The sequence below is a fragment of the Podarcis erhardii genome, assembly GCF_964252035.2.
Source record: "Podarcis erhardii genome assembly, chromosome: 3".
Classification (NCBI taxonomy): domain Eukaryota; kingdom Metazoa; phylum Chordata; class Lepidosauria; order Squamata; family Lacertidae; genus Podarcis; species Podarcis erhardii.
The window spans coordinates 37,824,878-37,852,355 of NC_138507.1; the positions used below are offsets into that span (position 1 = coordinate 37,824,878).

Genomic DNA, 27,478 nt, shown 5'->3' on the forward strand with positions numbered 1-27,478 from the left:
TTGGTATCCAGGAATGCAAAGAAATGAAGAGTCAAGCGTGATGGGAGCTGTAGTTCAACAACTTGTGGAGGGCCAAAGGTACACAATGAATGATAGCACCATCCCAGTGCATGATAGCTTACCAGTATGAAAAGATAGGTCCCTGCCCCACAGAACTCACAACTGAACATCCAACACAAGTGAGATCTCACAGAGGAAGGGGAAGGAATCGAGCCAGAAGTAGGTAGTCATTCAGTTGCACACACTTAGGTGGCATTGCAATAGAGCATGGTGATTATGGAGTTGTGCAAAAAGTGGATTTTTAGGAAGGAAGGAAGGAAGGAAGGAAGGAAGGAAGGAAGGAAGGAAGATTGACAGCAATTGCATTAATATGCTGAAATATTTCTCCATTGTGGCACCAACTGTATGGAATGCTTTCCCCATTGAGATCAACAACTGTGGGTTGTTTTTACCAACTGAAGAAACGCCTGCTCCCCTTGACCCTTAATACTATTGATTAGTAGTGATTAGTAATTATTGTTAGTGTTATTTTTATTGCATTTTTAAATTATGTGAACTGCTTTGGTATTTCTTTCCATCGATGCAAGGCAGTATAGAAAACTTGTAATAAAATAAATCATGTTATGTTTCAGGGCCCATGACTATACGTATTAATTTTTTAAAAAGTGTTATTGGCAAGTTTTTTTTTTTAAAAGATGCCCCAGCATCAAGGCTGCATTGTGCAAGGCTTATAGAGAAGCAAAGCTGCATTTCCAGGGTGATCTAGAATTGCTATTTGTAATTTATCCTTCAGATTTTTAAACAGCACCATACATTTAGCATTCGGACTAATAGTACAGCTCTGCCTCCCATGACAAAATACATTGTGAAAAATGTACACGGCGCTTAAATTCTCGCGATGCACCATTTTTGTCAGTGTTCTGGATGGCATTGCTCTAACTGCTCTTGTTCATGAGATCATCGATAATGACCAGCAAAATTTTACTAGGAGGGAACTAAATCATCGTCCTTGAGGGGAGATGGTAAGCCTTTGACAAAACAGATAAATGGAAATATAGCTAGCAATTTTTATGCAGTGGCTGTCAACAACTGTAGTACCAGGCAATGTTTTCGAGCATAACAGACAGCACCAGTTCTGCATGCTGCAGTACATTTTTAGAAAAGTAGCTTTTCCTTCAGCTGCTGGGGCCTATGAGAATGACTGAGAAAGGATGGTGCCAGAATTTCTACTTTTCAGCTGTCCCTTACACTGCCATATGTAACTCTGAGGGATTTCACCCATGTGATCTCCTTATCTTCATTCCCCAATAATACACAGAGTAACAAATCAGATTGGTTAATTTACATATACATTATATTTTTCACAATAGGGCATGGAAAAAATGTAGTTTCTGTGTGAAATCAGTTTTTTTTTTTAATTGGCTTTTTGTCAATTGGTTTTAAGTATGGGACTACACACACACACACACACACACACACACACAAAGGAAGGCTGTGGAGTTGGTTACAAAAATTCAAAAATGTGCAGGTGCTCAGTTTGAGATATTTCAGCAAAAATCCTAGAATACACATCGTATACATTCCCCCCCCCTCCACATAATGTTTTTCACATTGAATTTATATATTCTTTTCCCCAGTGCATGCAAGCAGGGCCAGCCCACTCATGAGACAAGGTGAGGTGACCGCCTCAGGTGGCAGCTGATCTGGCCTCCAAGGAATGAATTGCCCACCACTGCTGCCGCAGTGGCAGCAACAACTGCAGAGCACTCCTTAGATGCCGGGTCTGCTGCCATTTCAGCAGGCACCCCCCAATACCATGTCTACAGCCCCCTCTTGGGGAATAGGAGGCACTGCAGGTCTCCTCTAGCACTTGTTCCCAATGTAGATTTTAGTTCTACCTTTCTTCCCTGAGGCGTACTATTTTGTGGTTCGCCTGACACCAAAATGTATTGAGCCAGCCCTGCAAGCAAGAATGCACCCCCCCACACACACACGCATTTGTTAAACAAAACTTCACTGTGAGTGTATTCTTACCATGAGCGCACTGACAATCATATCAATCTTTCTTTTATTCAACTTGAAATGTGGTCCAGTTCAAAATCCCACAATCCAGGACACAGGCGACTGCCATGCGTAGAATATTTTGCCTGAAAAAATAAATTCAAACCTCTGAGTTGTATGGTATGGACTGTATGATACGCTTGCCCCATAAAAGCAAGCTGAGGCATGTGAAGCACATTTCATTAGGGCAGGGCGGTCAAACTTTTCCTGCCAACTGGGCCATACTAGTACATTGACATGGAACCCACGGAGTGCACACTGCCTTGTTGCATGGAGGAGGGGAGAGTGAGTCCAAAAACTGATGCCCCCACCAAGTACTCATGCCACCTTTCCAAAGCCAGATAAGTAAGGTGCTAGATTTAGAGGAGGCCTGAGGGCTCTGACAGGGTCCTAGAGCAGGGGTCAGGTCCACTGTCCCTCAGACTTTGTGGGGGGCTGGACTATATTTTGAAGAAGAAGAAGAAAGAACGAATTCCTATGCCCCACAAATAACCCAGAGGTGCATTTTAAACAAAAGGACACATTCTACTCATGTAAAAACATGCTGATTCCCGGACCATCCGTGGGCCAGATTTAGAAGGCGATTGGGCCAGATCTGGCCCCCGGGCCTTAGTTTGCCTACCCATATCCTAGAGCCTTTACATCTCCTTCCCAAAGCCAGGAAAGCACTAACTAAGCTTTGGGAAGGAGACAGGAGGACTCTAGGATCCTGTCAGAGCCAAAGCTCAGCATACCTGGGTAAGGGCTGGGTGTTTGTGTGTGTGTCAAATGTTGCCAAGGACTGCCAAAAAGGGCCTCGAGGGCCATGTGTTGGACCACGTGCATTAGAATGTGCACCCAGTGGTTTTTATTTATTTTTTCATTTCAAAGAAGGAGGAAGGGAAAAGATAGAAATACCTTAAAACAAAATTTGTCATTATATATGTATGTGTGTGTATGTATATATATATATATATGTATATTATACAAACTTTATATCAAGTGATATAGGATTTATATCAAAAGGTAAGACCTCTGATAAAAGACATGGAGACTTATGGTGAAAAGGGATTCCCTGTCAACCTGTCGGGTTGATAAATAGTAGTCCTCTCCTCCTTCTGTTGCAGGATAAAAGTAGGATTGCAGGGCTGAGAGAGACCCCTACCTAAAATTCTGCACAGCCTCTTCAGAGTCAGTTTTGACAGTACTAAGCTTGCTGGTTTAAAGATATTCTCAAGGCAAATCTAAAAAAATAATAGTAGTAGTATAAACACTGACAACTGGGAAACACTGGCCTGAGAGAGCTTCATTTGGAGAACAGCCTCTACCAAAGGCATCATGGACTTCGAAGAAGCACAAACTCAGGACGCAGAGGAGAGCTTAGAGGAAGGCACGTTTGGCAAACCCTCGCTGTGATCAACTCCCACCTGGAAACTATGTCCCCACTGCGGAAGGATGTGCGGATCCAGAATTGGCCTCCACAGTCACCTACAGACACAGAGTTAAGGCCATATTCATGGAAGGCAATCTTACTCAACTACAAGCGATTGCCAAAGAAAGCTGGGCCAATTGTCAGACTTTGTACAGTTATACCTCGGGTTAAATATGCTTCAGGTTGAGCGTTTTCAGGTTATGCTCCGTGGTGACCCGGAAGTAACGGAATGCGTTACTTCTGGGTTTCGCAGCTCACGCCGCTCAAAATGACGTCACACACATGTGCAGAAGTGGTGAATTGCGACACGCACAGACGTGGGTTGCGTTCTACTCTGGATGCGAATGGGGCTCCAGAATGGATCCCTTTCATATCCAGAGGTACCACTGTATAAGGTAGATTCCAATGAAGTGTAGAAAGAAGACCACTTTCTTGTGATTTCATAGCTACACAGCAAGACATCCAACAGGCCAATGATCTCTTTGTTGCATGGATGCACCTGTTCAGTTTCTACTTGAGACGGAAGGTGCAGGAGTTCTGCTAAGCAGAAATGGGCAAACATTAGCCCCCTCCCCCCCCCAATCTCCATGTTCTTGGCGTCTCTCCGCCAAAGCTGAGCTCCCCACATAAGGCCGGGTGCAATCCCTTGCATCTCCAAGTGAGGTCCGGGGTCTGGGCCTGGGGAGCTGCTGCCAGCCAGAACAGACACTAGTGAGGTAAATGGACTCGACATAAGGAAGCTCCCTGTACACGTCTCAGTGTGGCAGAGGCAGGTGCCCATTGCCGCCCGCAAGTCACCTGTACCTAGAGCGGAGGTAACACAGCCACCACCGTCCGCAAGGGGACTCCTGGGTCCCGGGGCACCGTCTCCCTCGCGCCTTGGAATGCTCCCGGATAAAACTAAGCGCGCGCCCGCGCGCGTCTCTATAGAAAGTTCTGGTTGCGTAAGGCGCCCCTTCCCCGCCACGGAAAAGCGCTCCGTCCGCTCCAGGTTCCTCTTTTGCGCGGCAGCTGCGCTCTGCTACTGTCGCCGCCGCCGCCGCCGCCGCCGCTCAGGGGCGCTGGGCGGGCTCAACTATTTCCTGTGGAAATCCCAAACGCTCGGCTCCTCCTCCCCACGGCGCGTGTTTGTGGGCTGGGGGTGGGTGGGTGAGAGAGAGACTGGCTGAGGAGGAGCAGAGCATCGCCTGCTGCCGCTTCAGCCGCTCGCGCCTGCCTCCGTCTTCCTCGTCGTCGTCGTTTTCGCCAGCCTCCTTCGCGTTGCCTGCGGCCTCCCGGCGCTGCCAAGCATGCCCCAGCCGCAGCAGCAGCAGCAGCAGCAGAGGTGGTGGCGGCGGCGGCGGCAGCGGCATTCCTAGCCTGCTCGCGGAACCTACCTACGGAGCGACCGACCTTCCCCTCTTTCCCCTGGGCGCGCGCTCCCTCCCCCGGGCGGGAGAGAGAGGCTCCCGCGTTGCCTCTCCCAATGGGCAGTTTGCTGAGCGGGGTCAGCTTCAAGGAGCCCACCACGGTGGAGGACTGCGACTCTACCTGGGAGACGGACTCCGAGCCCGAGCTCCAGGACTCCGGAGGGGAAGAAGGGACGCCGCTCCAGGGGCTGGGGGGCGGAGAAGAAGGAGGCGGCGGCGGCGGCGGCGGCGACCCAGCTGAGGACGAACAGCAGCAGCAGCAGGGGGAACCGCTCCCTGCGGCAAGCTGCCGGCCGGAAGACGCCGAGCCCAGAGAAGGGCTTGCTGAGGAGCCTGAAGAAGAGGAGCTCGAGGAAGACGAGGACGACGAGGAGGAGGAAGGCGAGGATCAAGAGGGAGGGAGGCACGACGAAGCGGAGGCCGCCAGCACTGAGCAGGTAACTCGGGACGCTGCAAACTTCTCCAGGGGGCTATTTGGGGGGCGGTGTCTGGAGCCCTCCCCCCTCAGCGCCATTGCCTCTGCCCCCCCCCCCCCGCCAGTGCTGGTGCCTCTCCAAGATGGTGTGCCTCCCCTCCCTCTGATCAGGGGCAGGTGTGCGCCAGAGTCTCGGAATGCAGCAGCAGGGGACTTTTGGACACCAGGGTTGCAAACGCTTGGGGTGCGTGTGCGCGCGTGCGCGCGTGTGTGTGTGTGAGAGAGACAGAGATAAATATACATTTCCACTTTCAGCTTTCTCCATTTCCCCTTTTTTCCTCCCCCCCCCCCCCGCATGCAGTGTGACTCAGGAGCCAAGCTGTGGCTGCATCATCCTTCTTGTTGTTGTTGTTGTTGTTGTTGTTATCATCATCATAATATTCTTAGTAGGGTTAAAAAAGAAGAAGCTAAATATGGATTTGAGGTGTGTGGCAATCAAAGGAAAGAAGACCAAGGAAGCGAAGCACTCTGGCCTGGCAGGTTTGCTGTATTTTGTTACCAGCTTGCTGATCCAGCCTGATTTTTGTTTTCCTTCCTGTGACATGCCTAGCAAGGAGGAACGGTGGGGTGGGGTGGGGGATTTATTCATTTTCCCTCTGGCAAGCTGTTCAGCAGAGCTTTATATCTTCTCTTTTAGAAAAAGATTCTGGTGGCTTTAAAATGTAGAAGGTCAAAGTAGTTCTAATCTTCTCTGTTTCCTTGGTATAATCATCCCCCCATCACATGCCTGCCTGTTCAGGGGATAGAAATTACAGTAGCACATGTGGTGACAAAATGCAGTTTCAGAACAGGGCTTATTTGACATTCTGACTGAGTGTAACTACAGCTATGATTGCACGTATTAGACAACACATCACTGTGCAGGACCAAAAGAATTTATAAACCCAAGAAATATGGAGATTATTCAAAGAAAAGAGAGTTACTTGCCTCCTCCTTATTCAACTCTAGGTTAGATCATATTCTCAGCTTTTTACTTTTTTTAAAAAAAATACTCTTACCCTGAATGCAACGTGGACTCTATTTTCAATCATTACCTCCATGGAATTATTTTCTGTCTCTTAACAAACATTAAACTGAAGACCACTGTCCTTATGTTTCCACCTCATGCTTTCATCTCTGTAGAGAATTATTATTATTGAAACTGCACCTCCACATATTAGCCTGGCTCACGTGATAAGTGGGGCACTTTTTAGGCAGTTTTGCCATTCAGTATTCCCATATGTATATTTGCACAGTACAAAAGGTATGGATCTGTGTTTTATTTTCTGACTGCATTCCAACAGGGATCTTACATCACAGTCCTATGCACATCTACTCAAAAGTAAATCCTACTGAAATCAATGGTACAAACAGTGCTTTATTTCCCTAGAAAAATAGGTGCCGGTACTCACCATGAAGCTGTTACAGTAAGTGCTACACTTTTTAACAGCATAAAAAAGGTGCTGGTACTATGTACCCTTGACTGCCCCCTGGAAAAAAAAGCACTGGGTAAAGGGACCCCTGACCATTAGGTCCAGTCGTAGCCGACTCGGGCTGCAGAGCTCATCTCGCTTTATTGGCTGAGGGAGCTGGCGTACAGCTTTCGGGTCATGTGACCAGCATGACTAAGCTGCTTCTGGCGAACGAGAGCAGCGCACGGAAATGCCGTTTACCTTCCCGCCGGAGCAGTACCTATTTATCTACTTGCACTTTGACGTGCTTTCAAATTGCTAGGTTGGCAGGAGCAGGGACTGAGCAACAGGAGCTCATCCCCTCGCGGGGATTCGAACAGCCGACCTTCTGATTGGGAAGCCCAAGAGGCTCAGTGGTTTAACCCACAGCGCCAAAGTACAAACCCCCAAGTAAGCATTGGTAGGTTTCTTTAATAAACGTGGAAATGTTGGAAGCAGTATACAGTCTTCAAAATATAATGTAGAGTCTGCATTTGTTTTTGTGGCTTTCGCCAAGAAAAGAAGAGTGGGTTTTTTTTTGCTGCTTTGATGTGCGTGAAGTAAAGTCCCCATGCACTGCTGTTGCCATTTGCCTCTTTTCAGTTGCATATTCCCCTTTACCAACACCAGTCCCATTAGAGGTAATGCACCTCCCCACCCCAGCATTATGATAAAGGCTTTGAGTTTGAATAGTCCATCACTGGACACCTGTAAAATGAAAAGTAATGGAAACTATCTAGGATAATTAAGGCTCTGTGGGATTTTGTATTCCACTGTTCCTCAGAGTAAACCCATTGAAATGAATGAACCTAAGTTAGTATTAGTAATTAATTTCAATAGGTTTACTCTGAGTAAAAGTTAGTTGAATACAACCCGTTTGGCTCATTCAGTCAAAAGTTACTTCTGACAAATTTGCCACTCCTTCTCCCCCCCCCCCCCATGCCCTGTTCCAGTAAATGTCCTTTATCCATTCATAAAGTAGTGGAATTATGTTGCTTGGATCTATAAGCAGTTCTTAAACATGCAGCACATTGACTAGATGGGATGGGGTCGGTGCAAGTTGTCATTATTCAGAGATACTAAGTCAAGAAAAGTTATTAACTCCAGAGAGGCTGTCTCTTACACATAAGAAGAGGGGATAATCCTGTAACTTGAGTTCCAGGTTTTACCCAAATATTAAAAATGAACCGTGGAGCAAGTAAAAACATTAGCCCATATCAAATTCTGGTTGGTAACAATGTGAAGATGTATTGTTCTCTTTTTAAAAAGTGTTTTGAGAGATAGAAAAGAACACTAGTAGAAAGCAAATAATGGGTCATTCTAGTGGCTGGGCAGATACAATGTTTCTGTTTTTCCTTGGTTATAGGTTTGGCTACAAATCCCCTAAATCTATGGGAAAATATATTTATTATTTGAGTGGAGTTTGTTAAATTATATCTTATGTTAAGATTTAACATATAACAAAACTGTGACTAATGGAATTATCAATGGTTGACACACTGAGGGTGCCTATTATTCTTTAATGTGCAATTTTAAGCCAAACACCAGCTAGAGTGCAAGTCTTATTATTCAGTATAGGAAATAACCATAGATTCTGAAAGTGGTGTACATTTGCATACTCTTTCTTAATCTTTCATAAATGGTTATTTTGGCAATTTGAAATCTTAATGCAAGGTTATTTAATATTTTAAAAATACTCACTCAGAATGTTTTATGGTCTGCAGTACTGAGCTCAGAGCACTTACAAATTAGACAGACTTGTACTTATGCAGATCTTGGTTCAGCAGTCCCTTGAAGTTTTCTGAAAGCTTGAATAATTTATACTTGTAGGCAAAAAATAAAATAAAAATGTCACCATTGCTCCATAGTGTGTATCAAGCCCTCACTCCAAGATTCTCTGTCTGAAAGCTGGGCAAAATTATGGCCATTGTCACTGGTACCTTCTTTTAGCACATTCTGGAATCAGAAGTTCAGATTTCTGAGGAAAGCACTAATCTGTTTAAATCCTAATGGTGCCCTATGTCTTTCGGGGGTCACTTCCAGCTGGCTAGCCACATGTGCCAGACAACTTTTAGCAAGAAGAGTCAGTCTCTCAAGGTCATGAGAAAATAAACGTATTTCTTTCTTCTTTATTTTAAACAGCAGGAACCATTCAGTAGAATGCATGAAGGACAATATTCAGTAACCAGAAACCCATCATAAAAAAACACTGAGTGTAACCCTAATAGTACCAATAAATTGCTTTGGAATAGGAAATCACATGCATATGTATGTTTGGTGTATATTTGTGTGTGCACACATGTGCATGCGTGCAAATGTTTAAACAGTTGAGGTAGTTTGAAATGGCTGTGTTTTGCTTTCCAGTCCTTTGTCGTGTTGGCTTCTCCGCATTAATCTTACAGAGTGAGGTAGGGTAGGTTAAGAAACTGTTGAAGGCCACCCAGTGAGCTTCATGGTTGAGTGGCACGAATTGGAAATAGACTGATCCGTCCGTAACTAGAGCTTAACACATAGCTATTTCATTTTCTACAGGAAAAAGTTTTAATAAGTAGCAGCACCAAAATTAAAGACATGGCAGTTGCGTGCATAGCATAGCTTAAACAAATAATCCTTGAAAATGAGAGCAGCCTAGTTACAAGTCAGATCCTAACTTTGAATGTCCCCAAAGCAATAGAAATGAGGTCACTATGCTGTGTGAATAGGCCCTTGACTTGCTGCCAGACCTGCGAACAAGCTCCACAGGAAAACAATGTGCTGCTGGCTGTGATGAGAAAGCTTCCATATTGTCTATCTGTACTGCTCAACTTATTCACTTGTGGCAGTCGTGCCTGGATACCGGTCATCAAGCAATGAGCATGCATGTGTGAACTAATACGCAGTGTCATTCCCCTTCCAGCTGCAGCTCGGGGAGGGGGGCGGGCCTCCACCAAACTTCAGGAACAGCTTTTTGGGAAGGAATGCCAGGAAATGTGGGAGGGAGGGAATTGAAAAGCATCAGTGTGCACACAGAACAGCATGTGTGGCCTTTTGGAATGAATGCAGCCCTTTTTTATTTTTTTTAAATGGAATGCCACACTACCAAATATACAGTCAAGTCTAAAAAGATTATGCTCATGGAATATGTCTGCTCTTTGCAGGGGGATGATGCAATTGAAGTGGCAGCTAAACCAAAGAGAAGCTTTTACGCTGCAAGAGATTTGTACAAATATCGGCACCAATATCCAGTAAGAGAATTTTGCAGTATTCAGATCTTCACCAAGATAGAGGCGTGGCAAATTTTTTTAAGTCCCTAAAGTAATTTTACAGTTCCAGCGGAGTGTTTCAAATCTACAGAACTCCATCACATAAGTCTATGAAAATATATGCAGGTGGGTGGGTGACTAATCCTAGAAAACCCCATGGCTGCCACTGTTGGCTGCTTCTGCTAGAAGACAAGTATGTTTGATTTCATATACTGTACCTACTGGTAACAGAGACTTTTGCTAGATTAGGCATAGGCAGACTCAGCCCTCCAGATGTTTTGGGACTACAACTCTCATCATCCCTGACGACTGGTCCTGTTAGCTAGGGATGATGGGAGTTGTAGTCCCAAAACATTTGGAGGGCCGAGTTTGCCTATGCCTGTGCTAGACAGTGGACACAATGTCCTAGGTTTTGTACCAGAAAAGATGGTCTTGATAGCACATATATCTGCATTTGCAAATTATTGCCACAAACACACTCCTATCAGGGCATTCAAGAGAGAGCATAACAAGTGCGGTACTGTACATGTTTGCTCAGAAGTATGTCCCACTGCGTTCAATGTAACCTGCTCCCCAGAAGAAAAGATGGCAGCCAAAGGCCATTCTATGGGCAAAAATGTACCAGGAAATGAACAGAAATTCTCATACATTGATAGAATCAACTTTAGCACCAATTACATGAGATGTGGGACCCTGAGAAGCTGAGCTAGAAAAATGACAGAAAAACAATGGGGAAAATATAAAGTCAGATACATGTTATAGCATGTTTCATGAGTTAACCCCTGTAATGTGACAATCCTAAATACACTAACTTGAGAGTGTCCTTTAACTCGCTGGGATGTACTTCTGAGAAAACTAACAGTGTAATCTTGTATATGTCTACTTGGAAGTAGGTCGAACTGAGTTCAGAGGGGCTTACTCTCAGGTAGGTGGGTATAGAATTGCCACCCAAGTTGCTCACTATATAATTGCCACACTACCCTTCCTTTGAACAGTATTAGATATTTTAACTGTGTTATATTATAGTTCAATTTTTGTTGATTAGCAAAGACTTGAAAGCTTATCTTTCTATATGGAATAGTTCTACTATGTCGTATATGCTATTATATAATCAATTCATGAACCTGAATTATTAGTGTCTCTCATCCACCTCCTCTTGACCTGCTCATTTCTCTTGAATAAGGTGTTACCTGCCCTTAGCTTAAGGGAAAGATTACGCATTACATGTAATTCCAGGGCTGGTTTCCTACAAGTTTTTAAGGAAAGTGGCACAAGTGACTTAAAGTTGCACAATGGACGGGGCAGGAAGAGTTGCTGGGGACAGATCTTTAACAGACAGATGGCTGGCACAGAAGCGATTAAACTAGAGTTAACCAGTGTGGTGCCCTATAGATGTTGTTGGACTACAACTCTCATCATTCCTGACAAGTGCCCATGCTGGCTGCAGCTAATGGGACTTGTAGTCCAAAACATCTGAAGGGCACCACACTGGATACCCCTGAACAGCTAACCAATCCTTCTCCCCACCCCGACAGGCCATCCATCCCCTTTGCCCAAGCTGAAACCACTTATGGCTACTCTGCATTGAATAAAAACCTGTTTTCCCAATCATAGAACCAAGCTGAGAGAGAGGGACACTTGCCCTGCCACCAAGATCTGGCTTGACTTTCATTTGGTCAGATTCTTATCTGTCATACTCATGACGGCTTATCTTCAGCCTATTTCCTATAGATATATTTGGCTGATCATGCTTTGTTGTTTTCCCCCCATCTCTCTGCTCAGCAGAACTTTAAAGATCTGCGGTATCAGAATGATTTGTGCAACCTCCGTTTTTACAAGAATAAAATTCCCTTTAAACCTGATGGTAAGTAATCCACGGGCATTGTCACAGTGTTTGTTTCATTCTTTTATATCCAAGGCCTTTGTAAATCAAAAGATCAAAACCAATTCAGTGTCAGGTTTGGCTTCAGCAGTTTTGTAGCCCTATCCTATGCATGTTTACTTGGAAATAAGGCATACTGAGATCAATGAGGCACTCACCCAGGAAAGTGTGCATGTGATAGCAGTTTAAGGCATGGGATTTCATTTTAGTCAATTAACAGAAGCTCATCTTTGTGAAGTTCAAATATACTACCTCTAATCTGTTTGTGAGCTGCAGCAGCCTGATTTTGGTTTTCTGCTCCAACTTCAAATGGTGCAAAGTTTCCACTACTTTTGGTTTACTCCAAGAAACACAGATCTCTTGTGGGTTTCCTATTAATCTGGATCATGATGCCTTGAACTTTCAAATTTATTAAGCATAACTTGAAAAGCTCTAGAAAAATTATTAGTGGCATCACCATTGTGCTCTTCAAGTGAAACAAACCCCCCAGATTATGTTATATATGTTGGTGCCAGATTAATAAAACCAGTATTTCTTTGGTGCATTTGAACTTTGGTGTTATTGTGTTGCACTATTGTGAACAGACTATGTATTTTTTAGAAACCTTGGCTACTGGGTTAAGTGGATCATGTCCAGTGGGCATTGGTTTTACTTAAGAGTTAGCAATTTATAGAATATTGCCATTCCCCACCACCAACACATTTGTTTGGGGAAGTAGTTTTAAGTAAAGTCACAAGGTTGGTGGGGAGTGGGTTGAGCCACACTACTTATAGCATGGTTAGCTGTTGTGATAGGGAGAGCAAATTGCTCTTGGCAGACAGATAATTTATATTAATAACATTGTGGCACTGAGCATAGGTCAAAAAACATAGACTGGCCTTAGCAGCTAGTTCAAACAGTTCCTTGCCATGGCACTTACCAACTTCCTCTGAGGGAATGGGCAGGATGTTCTAACATTATGCTGAACTTGAAATAAAGAACTGCAGAGGTGAGCACCTCTCCTTTTCCAGAGTTGAGGAGGTCAGGCATTTATTCCCATTGTGCTAAACCTCAGCATCAAGGACAGCTCCGACCTTTCTCATTACAGAGCTCTCACACTCCTCCAGCAAAGGAAGGAAGAGCAAAGGGTTGCCTTGTTGATGTGCTCACGTCAAAGCAAAATATGTACTCCCCAGTAACAAGCTGGCAAGTGCATTTGTAGATCCTTGGCCCTATATAGTGCCTGGTGTCTTCTCTGGGGTTAGAAGGACAATGTTAATATTTTCAAATAATTAGAGACAGTATATTTGTCTGCAAAATACATTTTTGTGTTCTATGCCACAGCATTTTTAGATGCATGATATTATATACAGATTGTTGTATTTGATGTTTGGATTTGCTCATGCATTTATATTTATAGGTGTTTATATTGAAGAAGTCCTAAATAAGTGGAAAGGAGATTATGAAAAGTTGGAACACAATCACACTTACATACAGTGGTTGGTAATTGTTTTCTTTTCATTGCTTTTATAATACATTTATATAAATTTGTCTAAACTCGCTTAATCCGCAACAAATCTGTGTGTCTTTAATAATATAGGCTTTTTCCATTAAGAGAGCAAGGACTGAATTTCTATGCAAAGGAATTAACAACATATGAAATTGAGGTAAAGCTAATAATTCACAATATAACTTTGCTGCTTGATGATTAAGGGTAAAATTATTCTATATCTCTAATTTTGTTGTTGTTTGTACCTTCTTTTTGAAAACGTGTTGCAGGAATTCAAAAAAACAAAAGAAGCAATTAGAAGATTCCTGTTGGCTTACAAAATGATGCTGGAGTTTTTTGGAATAAAATTAATTGATAAAACCGGAAATGTTGCACGAGCATCTAATTGGCAAGAACGATTCCAGCACTTAAATGAGTAAGTGATGTCTTGCAGTAGAGAAAATCCTCTATTTGCGCTACTCCCCATTTTATATCCTGCTCTTTGTTGCCAAGCTGTTCCAGGGTGGGTTGCAGCAATAAAAAATACATCATAAATGCACCATAAAATCTTAACATCATTCAGTCTTCTAACAAGAATGACAATATACAATTCCCATCTCTTTGCAAGAGAAACCAGGTGGTTCTGAATTACATCCACCTCCACCGCAAAAGGCTGGGAGAAAGAGGAAGGCACATGTGGCAATCAAGATTCTCCAACCCCCAGATGTCAATATAAGGGCATAACATTTGAACAGTACTTGCATAAAAGTGTGGTTGATTTCCAGGTTGTAAGTGCACATATGTGGTGCATTGAGATTTTACGTGATCTCAAAGGCAGAACAGGCTCAGCTGGTCGGAAGGAGGTATATGGTTTTCTCCACCATACATAGGGATGAGATTCGGTTCCATACTGCCTTTGTTCCTGAGAGGAGCGTGAATTCTTTGTCAAGAGTTTTTGAATCTGTGTGTCTATCAGCAACTATTTCTGTTTGCATATGTCTTTAGATGTGTCAGTGAATACTGATTTCATTTATTTACTTATTTCATAAATTTTATACACCACTTCATTGTAAAAAAAACACAACCCCAACTAATAGCTGTAGTCATTAGGTGGCGCCCAAGTAGTATCTCTACTATCATAGGCATCATATCTCTGAATACTACTTGCTGGAAATTGCAGATGAGCAGAATGCTGTTGTGCTTGCAGGCTTCCCATGGTCCACTGGCCTGATCTAGCATATTCGTCTTCCTTTTTATGTTCTTATGTAGTATGAAAAGGCAATTCTAGTTTAGCTGGCATTGAAAGACCTTTCACTTGGTAGTTGCCATTCCATCTGAATTGTCTCTGAAAGATCCACATTGGATTGGTAATCCTTTTTGTCAAGGTGTCAGGTACTGATTATTTTTCTATCCTCTTCCCCCCCTCCCCCCGCGCCCCATCCCCCGGCAAAGAAAAATAATCCTCCGCTTTGCTTCCTGTCATTTTGAATTCAGATGATTTTTTTCCCTTTTCACAGGTCCCAACATAACTACTTGAGGATCACCCGTATTCTGAAGAGTCTTGGCGAACTTGGGTACGAGAGTTTCAAACCTCCTCTTGTAAAATTCATTCTTCACGAAGCTCTTGTGGAAGACACCATCTCCAACATTAAGCAAAGCGCTTTGGAATATTTTGTATATACTATTAGAGACCGGAGAGAGAGGAGGAAACTCCTGCGGTTTGCCCAGCAGCACTACACACCCTCTGACCACTTCATATGGGGGCCGCCGAGGAAGCAGAAGTTGGAAGGAAGCAAGCCGAGTAAAAAGCTGGCATCGCCGGTTTCCCTCCGCAGCGGTTACATTTCTAAACATAAAAGTGGGAGAGAATGCAAGAATGTGCCCGTGGTTTGTAACTCAAGTGGCAAAGCAACCAATGAAAAAAGGGCAGAACATGCTAAAAAGGATGACGATTGTGACCGGAGCAGGAAACACGCCAGCCCTGAGGTTGTTAAGCAAAGCATTGGTGAAAAGAATAGCAATGCTGATTGTCAGAACTCCATACTGGAAGAAACTGCTAATCCTTCGAACCAGAAGGAGAACGTTTGCCATCTTAAAAAACATAAAGGCAAAAATGATGAAAACCTTAATCAAGACTGCAGAAATGCAGAACTTGTAGTAAAAGATTGCCGTGACTGTAAAAGTGATTCAACTAATATATCAACAGATCTGCAAGACAGTGTAGTTAAGGATAAAAGCCCAGGAGGATCGAACAAAGAGGAGACTCGAGCATAGACTAAAGTGTCTCAGTTAACTTGTATGAAATTGGACAAGGAAAAGAAGATCTTGATGCTGGGCCCAGTGCTTGGCCACCAAGGGGTTATGCTCTCTTTCATTTGACTCTTGTTAACTGTTTGCACTTTTCAAAACTGTGTATTAAGCTTAAAAACAACTGCAGAATCCTCAAGCCCAAGAACTCCTATGCTAAGCTTTGCTCTCTTTGTGGATTTCAGTTATCTCTCCCCCCCCCCCCATCTTATTATAATATACATTCTTTAATCTTAGTTATTTGGCAGTTAGGGTTCCAAGGACGTCCAAGGAATGTTTTCTTAATGATAATCACTTGGTATGCTAAACTTTTCAATGTTTGCCATTGCTTGAACAACAAAAGCAGGTTCATTTAGGATGTACATTCAGCATCACCACCATCTGGAGACCCAGGTTCAAGTCCTACCTCTCCCATGACTCTCACATTGACAGCAACCGTGTAGCGCTGTGAGTTAAACCACAGAGCCTAGGGCTTGCCGATCAGAAGGTTGGTGGTTCGAATCCCCACGACGGGGTGAGCTCCCATTGCTCGATCCCTGCTCCTGCCAACCTAGTTTGAAAGCACATCAAAGTACAAGTAGATAAATAGGTACCGCTCCGGCGGGAAGGTAAACGGTGTTTCCGTGCGCTGCTCTGGTTCGCCAGAAGCGGCTTAGCCATGCTGGCCACATAACCCGGAAGCTGTATGCCAGCTCCCTCGGCCAGTAAAGCGAGATGAGTGCCGCAACCCCAGAGTCGGACTCGACTGGACCTAATGGTCAGGGGTCCCTTTACCTTTACCTATGTTCTCTCGGCCTCAGTTTCCCCACTGATGGTGTATATTTCTCCAGTGTTGCTGCTGAGAAGAAGAAAAAAAGCTAGCAAATCACCTTTTACATTAAAAACAACTATTAGTAAGATTTGCACACCAGCACCCCTTGTTCCAAAATACTCATATATAGTTTGTGACGGCATCTTCCCTTGGTGCCTCTTTTCCCTTCTTTCCTCCCATGCAACCGCACAAGTTTAAAAATCAGGACACAGCATTTTGCCAATGTTTATTTTGCCTGAGAGACCCACTTCTGCTGATAAAGGAGTATAAGGTCAGAAAAGGCTTAAGCACTGCCGAGACAAAGTTAATGACTGCCCACTCAGCTTCTAAAGCAGAAGCAATATTTTGAGATTGACCTTTTCTTCCTTGAAATTCTGGTGGGATTTGAAAAGTCCTCTGTGCAAAAGGGGAGATAGCAGCTTTCTTTTCTTTGTTCTTCCCCAAGTTTCCCAAAAAATCATGCCTACATCCTCACTTCTAGCTACTGGGGGTATGCAGGGAACACCCAGGGAAGAAAAAATTCTTTATCGTGCACCTGATCCAGGTAGCTCTTTACCCGCTTCTATGCACATGGTTGCTTATTCCCCCTCCCCAGAAAACTTAAGATTTCTTCCATGGGATGTGAGGGAGAACTCTGAAGCAGGATGGATTAAGAAGACTCTGCCGGAACCAAGGAATATGCTTCTTCAACACACACAGCCTGTTCTAGTAAGGGTTAGTCCATACAAAAGACCAAACTTCTCTTTCACCCCAGATAGCTTGGACATCTTTTACTAAATAGTAAAGAGTATTTTATAGAATGATAATTGAAGGTGTCTGCTAAAATTGTTATCTGTGCAGCTTCTCAACCTCCTCAGTGGGTACCGAAAGACTGTTTTGAAGGAGGGGCTCATAATTGTAAGGGCTTCATTTCCTCCTTTGTTATCTTAAACCAACCAGAGCCTTGATGAATCCAGAGTGAAAAGTGTGCTCACAAATAGCTTTCCAGTGTATTTAAGGCAAACCTTTCCGCATCTCAGTCCAGTTGGAAAGACATTTGAGGGCAGAGGGCTTTTGTTTTTTAGATTTATATACTACCCTTCAAATGCCTTTTCAGTAAGAAAAGTAGCTTCTTCACAGCTTTCATGCCTCTGTGCTGGGAGACAGTGGCACAGCCTTCCCCATACTGGTTCCTTCCAGATGTTTGGGACAGCTACTATTAGCATCAGCACAGCTACGCTGACTAGGACTGATGGGAGCTGTAGTTCAAAACATCTGAAGGGCACTAGCTTCGGAAAGGCTGCACTAGCATATCTTTGCTGGCCTCCCCCCTCCAAATGTGTGTTTATACAGAAACAAAATATGAGCAGTACCTTTTGGTTTTAGACCTCCCTCTTACCTGGATTAATCTTACAAATATTTCAGTGATGGCTGATCAGTAGTACTACTGCAGGCTTGGAAGTGGGGATGGGACTTGTACTGGAGTGTTGGTGCCGATGCCAGATTTTCTTTCAAAGCTGGTAGCTTCACATCCACAAAGAGTATAGCTATGAGTTTTTTCCAGTTTATCCTGTAAAAAGTATGTATAAAATTCCAGTTTTGTCCTTGGATTTACTGTTCAGCATATGCCTCCTGGCATTTGGAACGAGGGTGAGACTGGCACCAATTCTGTGATGTTGGAGACTGTTATTTGAGGAGGCATTCATGAAATGTGTACCACACCAATCACCCTTTCTGCAACCCCCTTTGAAATTAAAAACACCTTCTTACTTAAATGTTCTTAGTGTTCCTTCATGATGCAGGATTCTCTATGTATAAAATAGCATCCCTCTTATCCATCCTTCAGGTTAATCCTGCGTGAGGTAGTGACTCGCAAAAGAACAAGTGAGCCATGCTAGAGATACCAGTGCACAGAAGATATTATTTAATAAAGCAGATATATAAGGTTTAGCCAGGAAGTGATGCAATCCTATATTCAACCTGTGCCAAAACCATTTCATCCGGTTGCTTTTTTGTTTCCAGACTTTGTTTACCTATTTGTTTCCAAGATTTTTCTTAAATCTTTCAAGTTCTATGTGGCCATATACTCAGTTACCTTCTCCCGTTTTGTACACGCACACACCAGGCAAGATTAGATGAGTGCAACTGGCACTGTTCATGGTTCTAGCACTGCGACAGATGGGATCGGGCCCTTTTATAATGATAGGTGTAAACTTTCAGACCTCCTCTCTGAGTATGTTAGGAAATCGCCATCTTTCATTGGGTGTGTGTTTTTTTCTTCAAAACGAAACAGGGTAAAACCATTTTTCACCAGTGAGCGTTTGGATGGTTTTATTTTATTGGCTGGGTCTGGAGGTTGGGGTGTGGGTTGGGAGTGCAAACTGTTTTCGATTGATATTTAAGTGGCTTTATTATTCTGTTGCTTGTTTGCTGTAAACTGCTTTGATATTATAGAGAAGCAATCTACAAATGTTTTAAATGAAACATGCAAGAGAACCGTGTTTTGTTTATATCAAATTTGCATTAATTGGCTTGAGAGCAAAGAATTCTACACACCAAGAGGTGTAGTAGTACAACAGGGGGGCTGGTTCGCCTGTTGTTGCAGTGCCAACAGCAAGATCCAGCTGCGCTGTATAAAAACAGGAAGTGCTTCTGCGTGTCCATTATGTGGGGCAGCCCTTGCACCTCAACCCTTGAGGTCCTACTTTGATGGGCCACTGGACCCTTGTGGGAGGAGTCAGAGATCGGGAAACTCAGCAAAGACTAGTACTCTACAAGGTGCAAGGGCTGCTGCATACCTAGCCACAAAAAATAACTAAAGAGTCTACAAATGAGATTCAAAGAGCCTTGTGGACCCTCCCTGACCCCACCATGATGCACTGGGGCTTTTCAATTTCTCCCTGGTGACTATGTGCACACCCAACTTTCAGTTTTTTGTTTTTTGTTTGTCTGATGCTTCAGTATATAAATCCTCCCCTGGACCCTTCAGTATGTAATGAATTACCTTAGGACAAAGTGTGTTTATCTTCACAACTTTTCTTTAAAAAACACAACCTTATGGTATTTGTAAGCATTATATGCTGCTGTTTTAGTGGGAAATGTGTTCTGTTCACATGGTAGAAGTAGGTGGAATGTTTTATTTATTTTTAGTCCAAGAAGTGCTTTAATTTGTAATTCTCATTTTGTGTGTGTAAATAAAACTCTTTCACAACTTTAGGAATGCTGCTGCTGCTGCTTCTTCTTCTTCTATAGATTTTTTTTACTCCTGCATCACAGAGCACACCAAAATCGGCAAACATACTCAATACATTTGCAACATTTTGGGCAGTGTTCCTAATCACATAAGAGAGAAAGCCCCATTGAATACAGGGGTAGCAGTGTAAATTGGAGTACAGATACAAAAGAGGCTGCTGTTAATGGTAAGGAATGCAGGCTGCAGGAAGTAACTGCATGTACCATCCTTAGGTAGCTCAAAGACTCTTAAATTTTGCAAACTAGTAAAATCCAATGTGTTCAGGTTGAACATAATTTAAAACAGCTATGTAATTAATATTCTTGCTTGTTTTTCTAACTGAATTTTTACTTTTCTGTACTTTGATTTGTTGGGCTAGTAGTGTGTTAATAACTTATGCAGTACATTCTTTTCTCTTGAGTTCTTACGTATTGATGAACTTGACCTTCCCAATTTAAAAGTGTAATATAATATTGTGTAATAATACATGGCATGATGTCAATGTGACCAGGCCTTCTTTCTGTTTGTATAAACAAAGTGACACCAGAGTTAATTAAGGGGTGTTTTTTTGCACATTGAGGATAGAGAAATCGATTGCATCTGATATTTTGCATAGCTTCATTATTCCAAATGCATTTATAAGGGGTTTTATTACACAGCTCTCCAGACTTTGGTTTGATGTCAGTTCCACAGGAGGGTAGTTGAAACTACACAAAGCATGAAGATACCTTTCTGTACATGCACATTCTAGTGCTGTATTCGACACTGCATCTCTAATTTTCAAAGGATAGAGAAACTGCAGTATAATTTGCAGAGACAGACTTCCTTCCCTGATCTTGAATTCAACAGTATGTGAAGTCCACAACTTTTTAAAAAAACAACACATTTTGCATAATTAGATGCACATATACCCAGTACAGCATTTAACAAACAAGGCAGCTTGCAATATCTAATTACCCGAGAGAGGAATCTGTATTTGCAGTTTGCAGAAATTTATATACGGACACTTACCGGACTTGGGATTTCATTTCCATGACTGCTGTGATGGAAGTGTCTATAACCTTAAGGGTTCCAGCTATCGGGTATTCCAGCCTTCATGCACTGGGCAGGCTTCTCTTCCACAGACATGGCACATGGCATGGATAGCCTTGTTCTCTCCATGCAGTGCTAATTGAATGGAGTAATGATGACTGACTGCAGCAGGTAACTTCATGTCTGACAACCAACCTTCATACTACTCATCTTCAGGACATATCTCATATTATCACCTACTTAACAACCCATATATATTCAGGGCAAAATAAACACCAATGCCAGTGTTATCTGTCTTAGGTGGTAGTCCCTAAAGTTGAGGAAGCAATTCTTTTTTAAAAAAATGAACAACAACAACAACAACAACAAACATAATGTGTCCCATTACTACAAATTGCACTTGTGAAGAAACCTGTGCTTGGAAAATATTTTGAATAAAATCAAGTAATACTGTACATTAGACCTATTTATTAGACACTCATACACTGGCTGTGTTTGCATGTCACAGTAAACTATGGTTTAACATGGTGTACATGAGCTGGGCAAACTATGCTTAGTTTTAAATAAGCCGTCTTCAAATTGGTTTCAGAAGCTTCTGAACACCTCCATCCAACCATGCTCATTCCTGTTCATGTACAACACACTAAATATATATTTTAGTGTGAGAATCTATATTTTAGTGTAAGAATTTGATTATAGTGTTTTATAACTCTAAATGTAGTCTGCTTTAAATAATTCTGTCATTTATTACTCTATATTTAGTTACATAGAGTCACAGTTAACATTTTAAGAGTTCCTTCTTAATTGTAAAACATGATCCAGTAAGGTAAGTGTAATAAAGATAAATGGAAAATGGGAACTGTTGAGTAAATGGACAAGTTTTATTTTATTCTTTTGAGTCTGACACTGGTCTTGGTTTGATAAGGAGAAGAAAATAGCCCTGAGTTAGCATTTCTACATTAACATATAGAATATGTTTCCTTTGTCTATTAATGACAAGTTCTATATTCACATCTTTGTGATAAAATTGTATGATTTACCCATTTTATAAAAATCACTTTATTTTGTACAAACTGAAAGCATGTCTAATTCTTATTCAGTTTGAAAATATCCAGTAAATTATCTTTCCCCAGATAGAAACTGATAATCTATGTCTTAGAAAGTACCAAAAATGACATTATATAAAGGAAACTACTTCTATTCTATTCTGTTCTGTTCTACTTTTAATGTATCTAAATTTATAATAAAGATTATCACTAAAACGCAAATGTACAAATTAAGGAAGCTGAGCAGAGAACAAAGGTGGTTTCCATCTCAAAACCCCAGTATAGAATTAGTAGTCGGGTTTATTTTTCTACTTTAGGGAGAGGAGATTTTAAAGTTAAGAATGTGTTCAGAGCAAAGAGTTAACCTCCATGTACTGTCACTCTGATCCCAAAGAACAAAATTTAATTGAGAATTCCAGTTATAAAACTCCCAATGCAGCATGGCCCAAAATCACCTTGTGAATTTTTAAATTAATTTTCTGTAGAATATTTATAAACCACTCTAAAGCAATATCCCCATAGCAGCTTACAATGACAAGTTTAAAAATACAGGAAAACATCCATGTAATAAATTAAGTGCTAGTTATGAAACCTCGTCCAACACTTAAAACAGCATAGCAAACGAGGAAGGCCTTTATTTGTCTCACCTTTTATAAGAGAGAATACTAAAGATGGAGCCCTTGAGCATAAAAAAACTCCTATCCTTTTACCTTTTCCCATAGGATAGTGAGACCTAGAGAAAGGATTTGGTAGCTGACGTTAACATCTAGAGCATTATATATCAAAATAAGTCTTTGGCATTGTCTTCAGAAATACACCAGCTTTTAAGAAGTGGCAAGAAGATATTGTGGTTTTGCATGATAAAAATGGCAAGACATTTCATCCTGAAAATTGATCGTTTTCTAGTGATATTCAGCACATTGTAACTAAACTGTGAACTAAGTCTGTGGGGATGTTTTCATAAAACTTTTATCCCAGCACGTTTCAAGTGGGAAACTACCTGGTAGCAACTTTGGCCTCAAATTGTTCATTCTCCACTCACATCTTGAAACCCCCTTGGCTGTGTTCAGAATGTGTAGAGGGGAGCAGGTATGCCTGAGCCGTTTTGAAGTTTGTGGGCAATACGAGAAGCACCAGTGTGGTACAGCAGCTAGACTACAGTGTCTGAGTATGGCAACCCAGACTCAAATCCCTACTTAGCCATGAAGCTCAGTGGGCCAGTCACTGTCTCTCAGCCCAACTCACAGGCTTGTGCAGATAAAAGAGTGAACCCTGTTAAGTTGTGGGTTGACATAGCAGACAACACAGCGATTTCTCCAAAGCAGCTCTTTATTTTGTAAGCTGGAACAGAACTAACCGAGGAGCTCAGTCAGCCTGCTTATATAGAGCTACAGAACAATTGTAACTGTTGCAACATTCTAAAACTATCCAATCACTGAACGTCACTTTTCGATCCTTCATTTGCATACAAAGCTATCCAATCACTGAACGTCACTTTTCGATCCTTCATTTGCATAACTATCTACAGTATCCCCCTGCTGGCCCAGGGTGAGAACTTCAGTACATAACAAACCCGAAAGAAAGATTCATGCACACAACCTTGAGTGCAGTATATATAAATAAAATATACTGCATTCCTGCTGAATTTGTTTTTACATTTGTATAGACTTTAAAGTGCACTGGGTTTACTAAGGGACACATCACTAGTGCAAGCAACACATACACAAGAAGGAGGCCCTCCCTGAGGGCTCAGTTAACACATTACCAAAGTTTCACTCAAGCCGATGGCACAGGACTGGATCCCACGCCACTTTTGGTAACCTTTGCGAAGAGGAAAAGTTCACAGGAAGGTTCATGACATGGCTCCTTCCCATTCTAAAGTTAGCCTTCCCTCCAGTTCCTTTGCTTCCTCCACGCCCAGTATTTTCCTTTCCTGCCTTTGTGCAATAAATCTTTGTCAGGGTTTGTTTTCTACTCCTGACAGATTTGTTCCCAATGGTGGGTCACTGTTTCTCCTATATACCTGTCTGGTAAACTTGCATAATGTAAATTGGCGACGTATTACCTAATCAGTCAATTTGACATGTCATTGCATACTTGCTGAAGCACACAAAAGGTGCAGCAGTGCTGCTGCCAGTATCTTGCTCAACACAGCCCTTTAGCATAAACTGCATTATTTCTGTAAGGTTCTATTTCCCTGAAGGAAAATATATATATATATATATATATATATATATATTGTGCAGTAAGATAAATCTATGTCAAGTATGTATGTGTGTTTCTGCATGTATCTTTGAAAAAAAATGAAGAAGTTAGCTTACTGCTCTGGGAACTAAATTATTTCTGAACAGTTTTGAATAAGCATAGTAGAAACCATTATTTTGTGTTTCATAACTCAAAGCGCATCTAAAGAAAAAGAAATACAAGAAAGCACTAGGAAATTAATTTTAATTACATGGAAGACAGTGGCCCTGCTCTTGCACAGTAGCAAACCGTGCACATGCTGATTGTGGATGGGGATCACTCTTCCCCTGCCAAACAAATGATTGGCAGCTATCAGAACTGGTGGCACCAATACACACTTCCATTTGTGCCATACCTAGAAAGCATGGGTCCAAGGGGTCTTCTGCTTGAGCCACAATTTCTACGCATGGGTCTGAGCGTTTTTCACCTTGCCCTGCTCCTTTCCAAGGGGAAATCCGCCCTTTAGAGGCAGATCAGAACAAATGGCAGTTGAGGGGAAAATGAATTTCTATCTTCTGCAATTGAACGCTAAAGAGTGTTTTCCCTGAAAGCAGCAGAACAAGAGGAAGTGTGGATAAGCCCTGAATAGAGAAGCACATGGGTAGGCAGCCTGCATCATGTACAAACCATTAGATAGTTTATTTGGCAGTATGCATGTGGTGCAGGTTTGTTGCACATGTTCTATAGTCTATTGGATGAGGAGATACCACCACCACCTGGGAACTTGCAGCAGCCTCCTGCATATGTGTGGTGGGCAGACGTAGGCAAAGAAATCTGTTCCTGCACACTAATCATTGAGAAACATTTAATCACAAGCAAGTATTTCTATAGTTGCATTTTAGCATCATGTACACTGAGTGTGGTGAAAGGGCAGTGGGACAGTCAAGAGTTTTGTACCCCACAAGGCCTCCATGCATAGGAAAAGCACCCCAACAAACCCTTTCACACAAGGAATACTCAAAGAGGGCAGGTATTCTGAAAATTCAGCAACAGATGGGTAGATAAGCCTTGGAAAGAACTAAAGTGTGTTTTTCTTAATCCAATTTTTCTTTAAACATATTTAGTGTGGGGGGACATTATTTGCAATTTGAAAACATCACTGTCATGTCAGATGGGTGGGCTGTGCTGAACTTGGTGTTCTTTTGCAGTACAAAATGGAAGGATTCTGGGCACGCTTGTTAGAACCATTTACCATATGTACGTGGTGGAAGTTGTAACCAGTTTCTGGATTTGAAAGGTATTGTAAAAGACATGTTTCTATGATTGCATGGAAGTCTTCTGCCAAATGACACAAATGAATTATTAAAAAGCAATGGTTTATGAAGTAAAATATGAAAAACTTTTCAAGTGGCAACTCTTGTGTGCACCAAGGTTTCTAATAAAGCTTGTTTTGTATTAACTATGTTTACCGCAATGCAGTAGATGTTCAAGCAGTGCAGATGTGTAGTACTGGACTTCTGCAGTTCATTTCCAAAGCTGCTTTTGAGGAAATGGGACTAAACTGGCAGAATAAATACAGCTGGGATAAACGATTGAGCTTATTCTTTAATAAGAGGAGAAGAGTTTGAAGAAATGTAATAAAAAGACATAACTTGGAATCTACAATTGGGATGTTGGCTGTACTTTTTGCAGCTGATCAGAGAAGCAAGTGGGGTTTTCCTTGTTCCTCTTGGGAGAACATTATAGTAAAACCACTGGAATTTCCTACTCAACGTGCTAAAATTAGCCAGCAGTCCTCTCTTAAGCTCTTATACTGAATATTCCCTTAACCAGCTGGAATGCCAAAGTGTGAAGAATGGGCGGGGGGTGGGGGGACGGGACTGCCTGCTACAATAGATATATGCATGTGCTTTTTACTCAGAAGTGTCAAGTGTTTTTAAACTGCATTCTTTTTGACATGCCACAGCTATTTTCAACTGTATTAGCAAAGTAAGTGAATTCTGGTAAATTCTGGCTGCATAAAGGTTTGTTTGTTTTTAATCCTTTTCACCTGCAACAATTAACATTCCCCTTACCTTGGCTAGAGTGCAAATCTCAGAAGTCCCCTATTTTGCTGCATGCTACTGTTAGGTGAACATTTCATCTCCCCTCTTCTTTTAAAGCAGACCTTTTAAGTGACTGAATGGTCTGAGTTTTTCCCAACTTTCCCCCCTGCATGAATAATAATAATAATAATAATAATAATAAGACCAAATATCAGGTGTAGCACAAGCATGTTTATTCCATTGCCTTCAACTGTGTTTACTTCCTAGTAAGTGTGCAAAGGATGTTGCCCTAATCTAGCATTCTGTTGACAACAAGATGCCTCTGGGGAAAATCACAGGTGAGACATGAAGGCCATAGCCATCTACTGGTGTTCAGCTGTAGCCTCTGCTTCCAGTTTCTAATGCCTTGATCTCTGCTGAATGGTGTGAAATTAAACTCAGTTGAAGAATGTGGGTGATCTAAGCTTGAATCAGTGATTTCCTCTTAGTAGGCAATGAAAGACATATATGCCTGGGTGCTTGGTTCAGCACCTAACCTATCTGCTCGTGTCAAAGTCCTTCAGCCTGTGACAGTTCTGAAAGTTAAAGAGAGAGCTTGCTCAGTACCGAGATAATAAAGGGTGACAGGTAAAGGTCTCCTTTTTTCTTTTTCTGCATAACGAAAAAACCTTTATGCCAAAAATCTTAATATCTGCCGGTTTTAGAAACCGTCAGTAACCCAACATCTGTCAGAGATCAGGCTGGGGAGTACTACTCTGGTGAGGAGTGGTGGGCGTCCCCCTCTCCCCCTGATCCTGGGGCTCCACAGGAGCAAGAGAGTAGTATTGACCTGGAACAATGGTTTGCTGAGGGACACAGTTCAGAGGACAGGAGTTGGGCAGAATTGGGAGGTGAACAACAAGAAGAGGCAGAACGGGAGGAGAGAGAGTTAACCGATTCTCCCTCACTGGAAGGTATACAGCCTCTTAGTCTCAGGGCTAGGAGATTGGATAAGGTAACTTCACAGAAGGCTAATTGGTTGAGAGATCGGGTAAATAGGGGACGAAGATGGAAGTGACTAGAGGGAAGTGGGAGAAACTTAACTGGGAGCACCTGCACTGCGAGAATGGTCTTTTGTTCTTTTGCTGCGTTCATTAAACATTTCTGTTGCTGGTAAGAGACTGCTTTATCTTGCACTGCTTATCTACGGTCAAAGTGAGAAGGAAGCTGGCCCTGAAGCCTGACGATACCTCTTCGAAAAGGCTGTTTAGCTGTTTATAACATTCTAACTTTGCAGCTGATGCTAACATGAAACATGCAATTTATCCATTGAGTAGATACACTTAGGAGAAATGTTTTCCTCGTAGCCTCTGCCTCACCACGTAAATATCTACTATTTTACTGCCATTAATAACATCCTAGAACGCAAGAGGGATCAACCAGATGAAGTACAGAAGCTACAAAAGACACAGAAAATCTGATATT

General features: G+C 42.2%; 2 protein-coding genes and 1 long non-coding RNA gene across 15 annotated transcripts in view; 1 reads left to right on the forward strand and 2 right to left on the reverse strand.

The window, feature by feature from the left end:
- Positions 1-2,067, reverse strand: part of B3GAT2 (beta-1,3-glucuronyltransferase 2) — a 156,685-nt gene extending 154,618 nt beyond the window's left edge. Inside the window, exon 1 of the mRNA XM_081857376.1 lies at positions 2,035-2,067. The gene's annotated coding sequence lies outside the window, so the exon portion shown is untranslated. The remainder of the gene's footprint in view (positions 1-2,034) is intronic.
- Positions 2,067-27,478, reverse strand: part of LOC309339338 — a 77,640-nt gene continuing 52,228 nt past the window's right edge. For 10 of the 12 annotated variants that reach the window (XR_014155190.1, XR_014155191.1, XR_014155192.1 and 7 more), the window contains one exon: positions 16,779-18,045. This is a non-coding gene — a long non-coding RNA (uncharacterized lncRNA). Of the gene's footprint in view, positions 2,148-16,778; positions 18,046-27,478 lie in introns of those variants that run through there. The other 2 variants (XR_014155189.1, XR_014155188.1) reach the window with 2 other exon arrangements.
- On the forward strand, positions 4,443-19,691 carry OGFRL1 (opioid growth factor receptor like 1). 2 transcript variants are annotated; one of them, XM_081857175.1, is made up of 7 exons: positions 4,443-5,318; positions 9,924-10,010; positions 11,811-11,892; positions 13,310-13,388; positions 13,490-13,556; positions 13,669-13,814; positions 14,896-19,691. In XM_081857175.1, exons 1-7 carry the CDS (start codon positions 4,938-4,940, stop codon positions 15,650-15,652), a joined length of 1,599 nt encoding a protein of 532 aa, XP_081713301.1. In that variant the 5' UTR covers positions 4,443-4,937; the 3' UTR covers positions 15,653-19,691. The 2 variants fall into 2 exon arrangements, with proteins under 2 accessions (XP_081713301.1, XP_081713302.1); XM_081857176.1 differs by having other exon boundaries at positions 4,446-5,318; positions 11,814-11,892.

Coding starts and splice junctions, on each gene's coding strand:
- OGFRL1 (XM_081857175.1), top strand. CDS start 4,938: ATGGGCAGTTTGCTGAGCGGGGTCAGCTTCAAGGAGCCCACCACGGTG. Junction 5,319..9,923: donor AGGCCGCCAGCACTGAGCAG/GTAACTCGGGAC, acceptor TGCTCTTTGCAG/GGGGATGATGCAATTGAAGT. Junction 13,815..14,895: donor CGATTCCAGCACTTAAATGA/GTAAGTGATGTC, acceptor CCCTTTTCACAG/GTCCCAACATAACTACTTGA.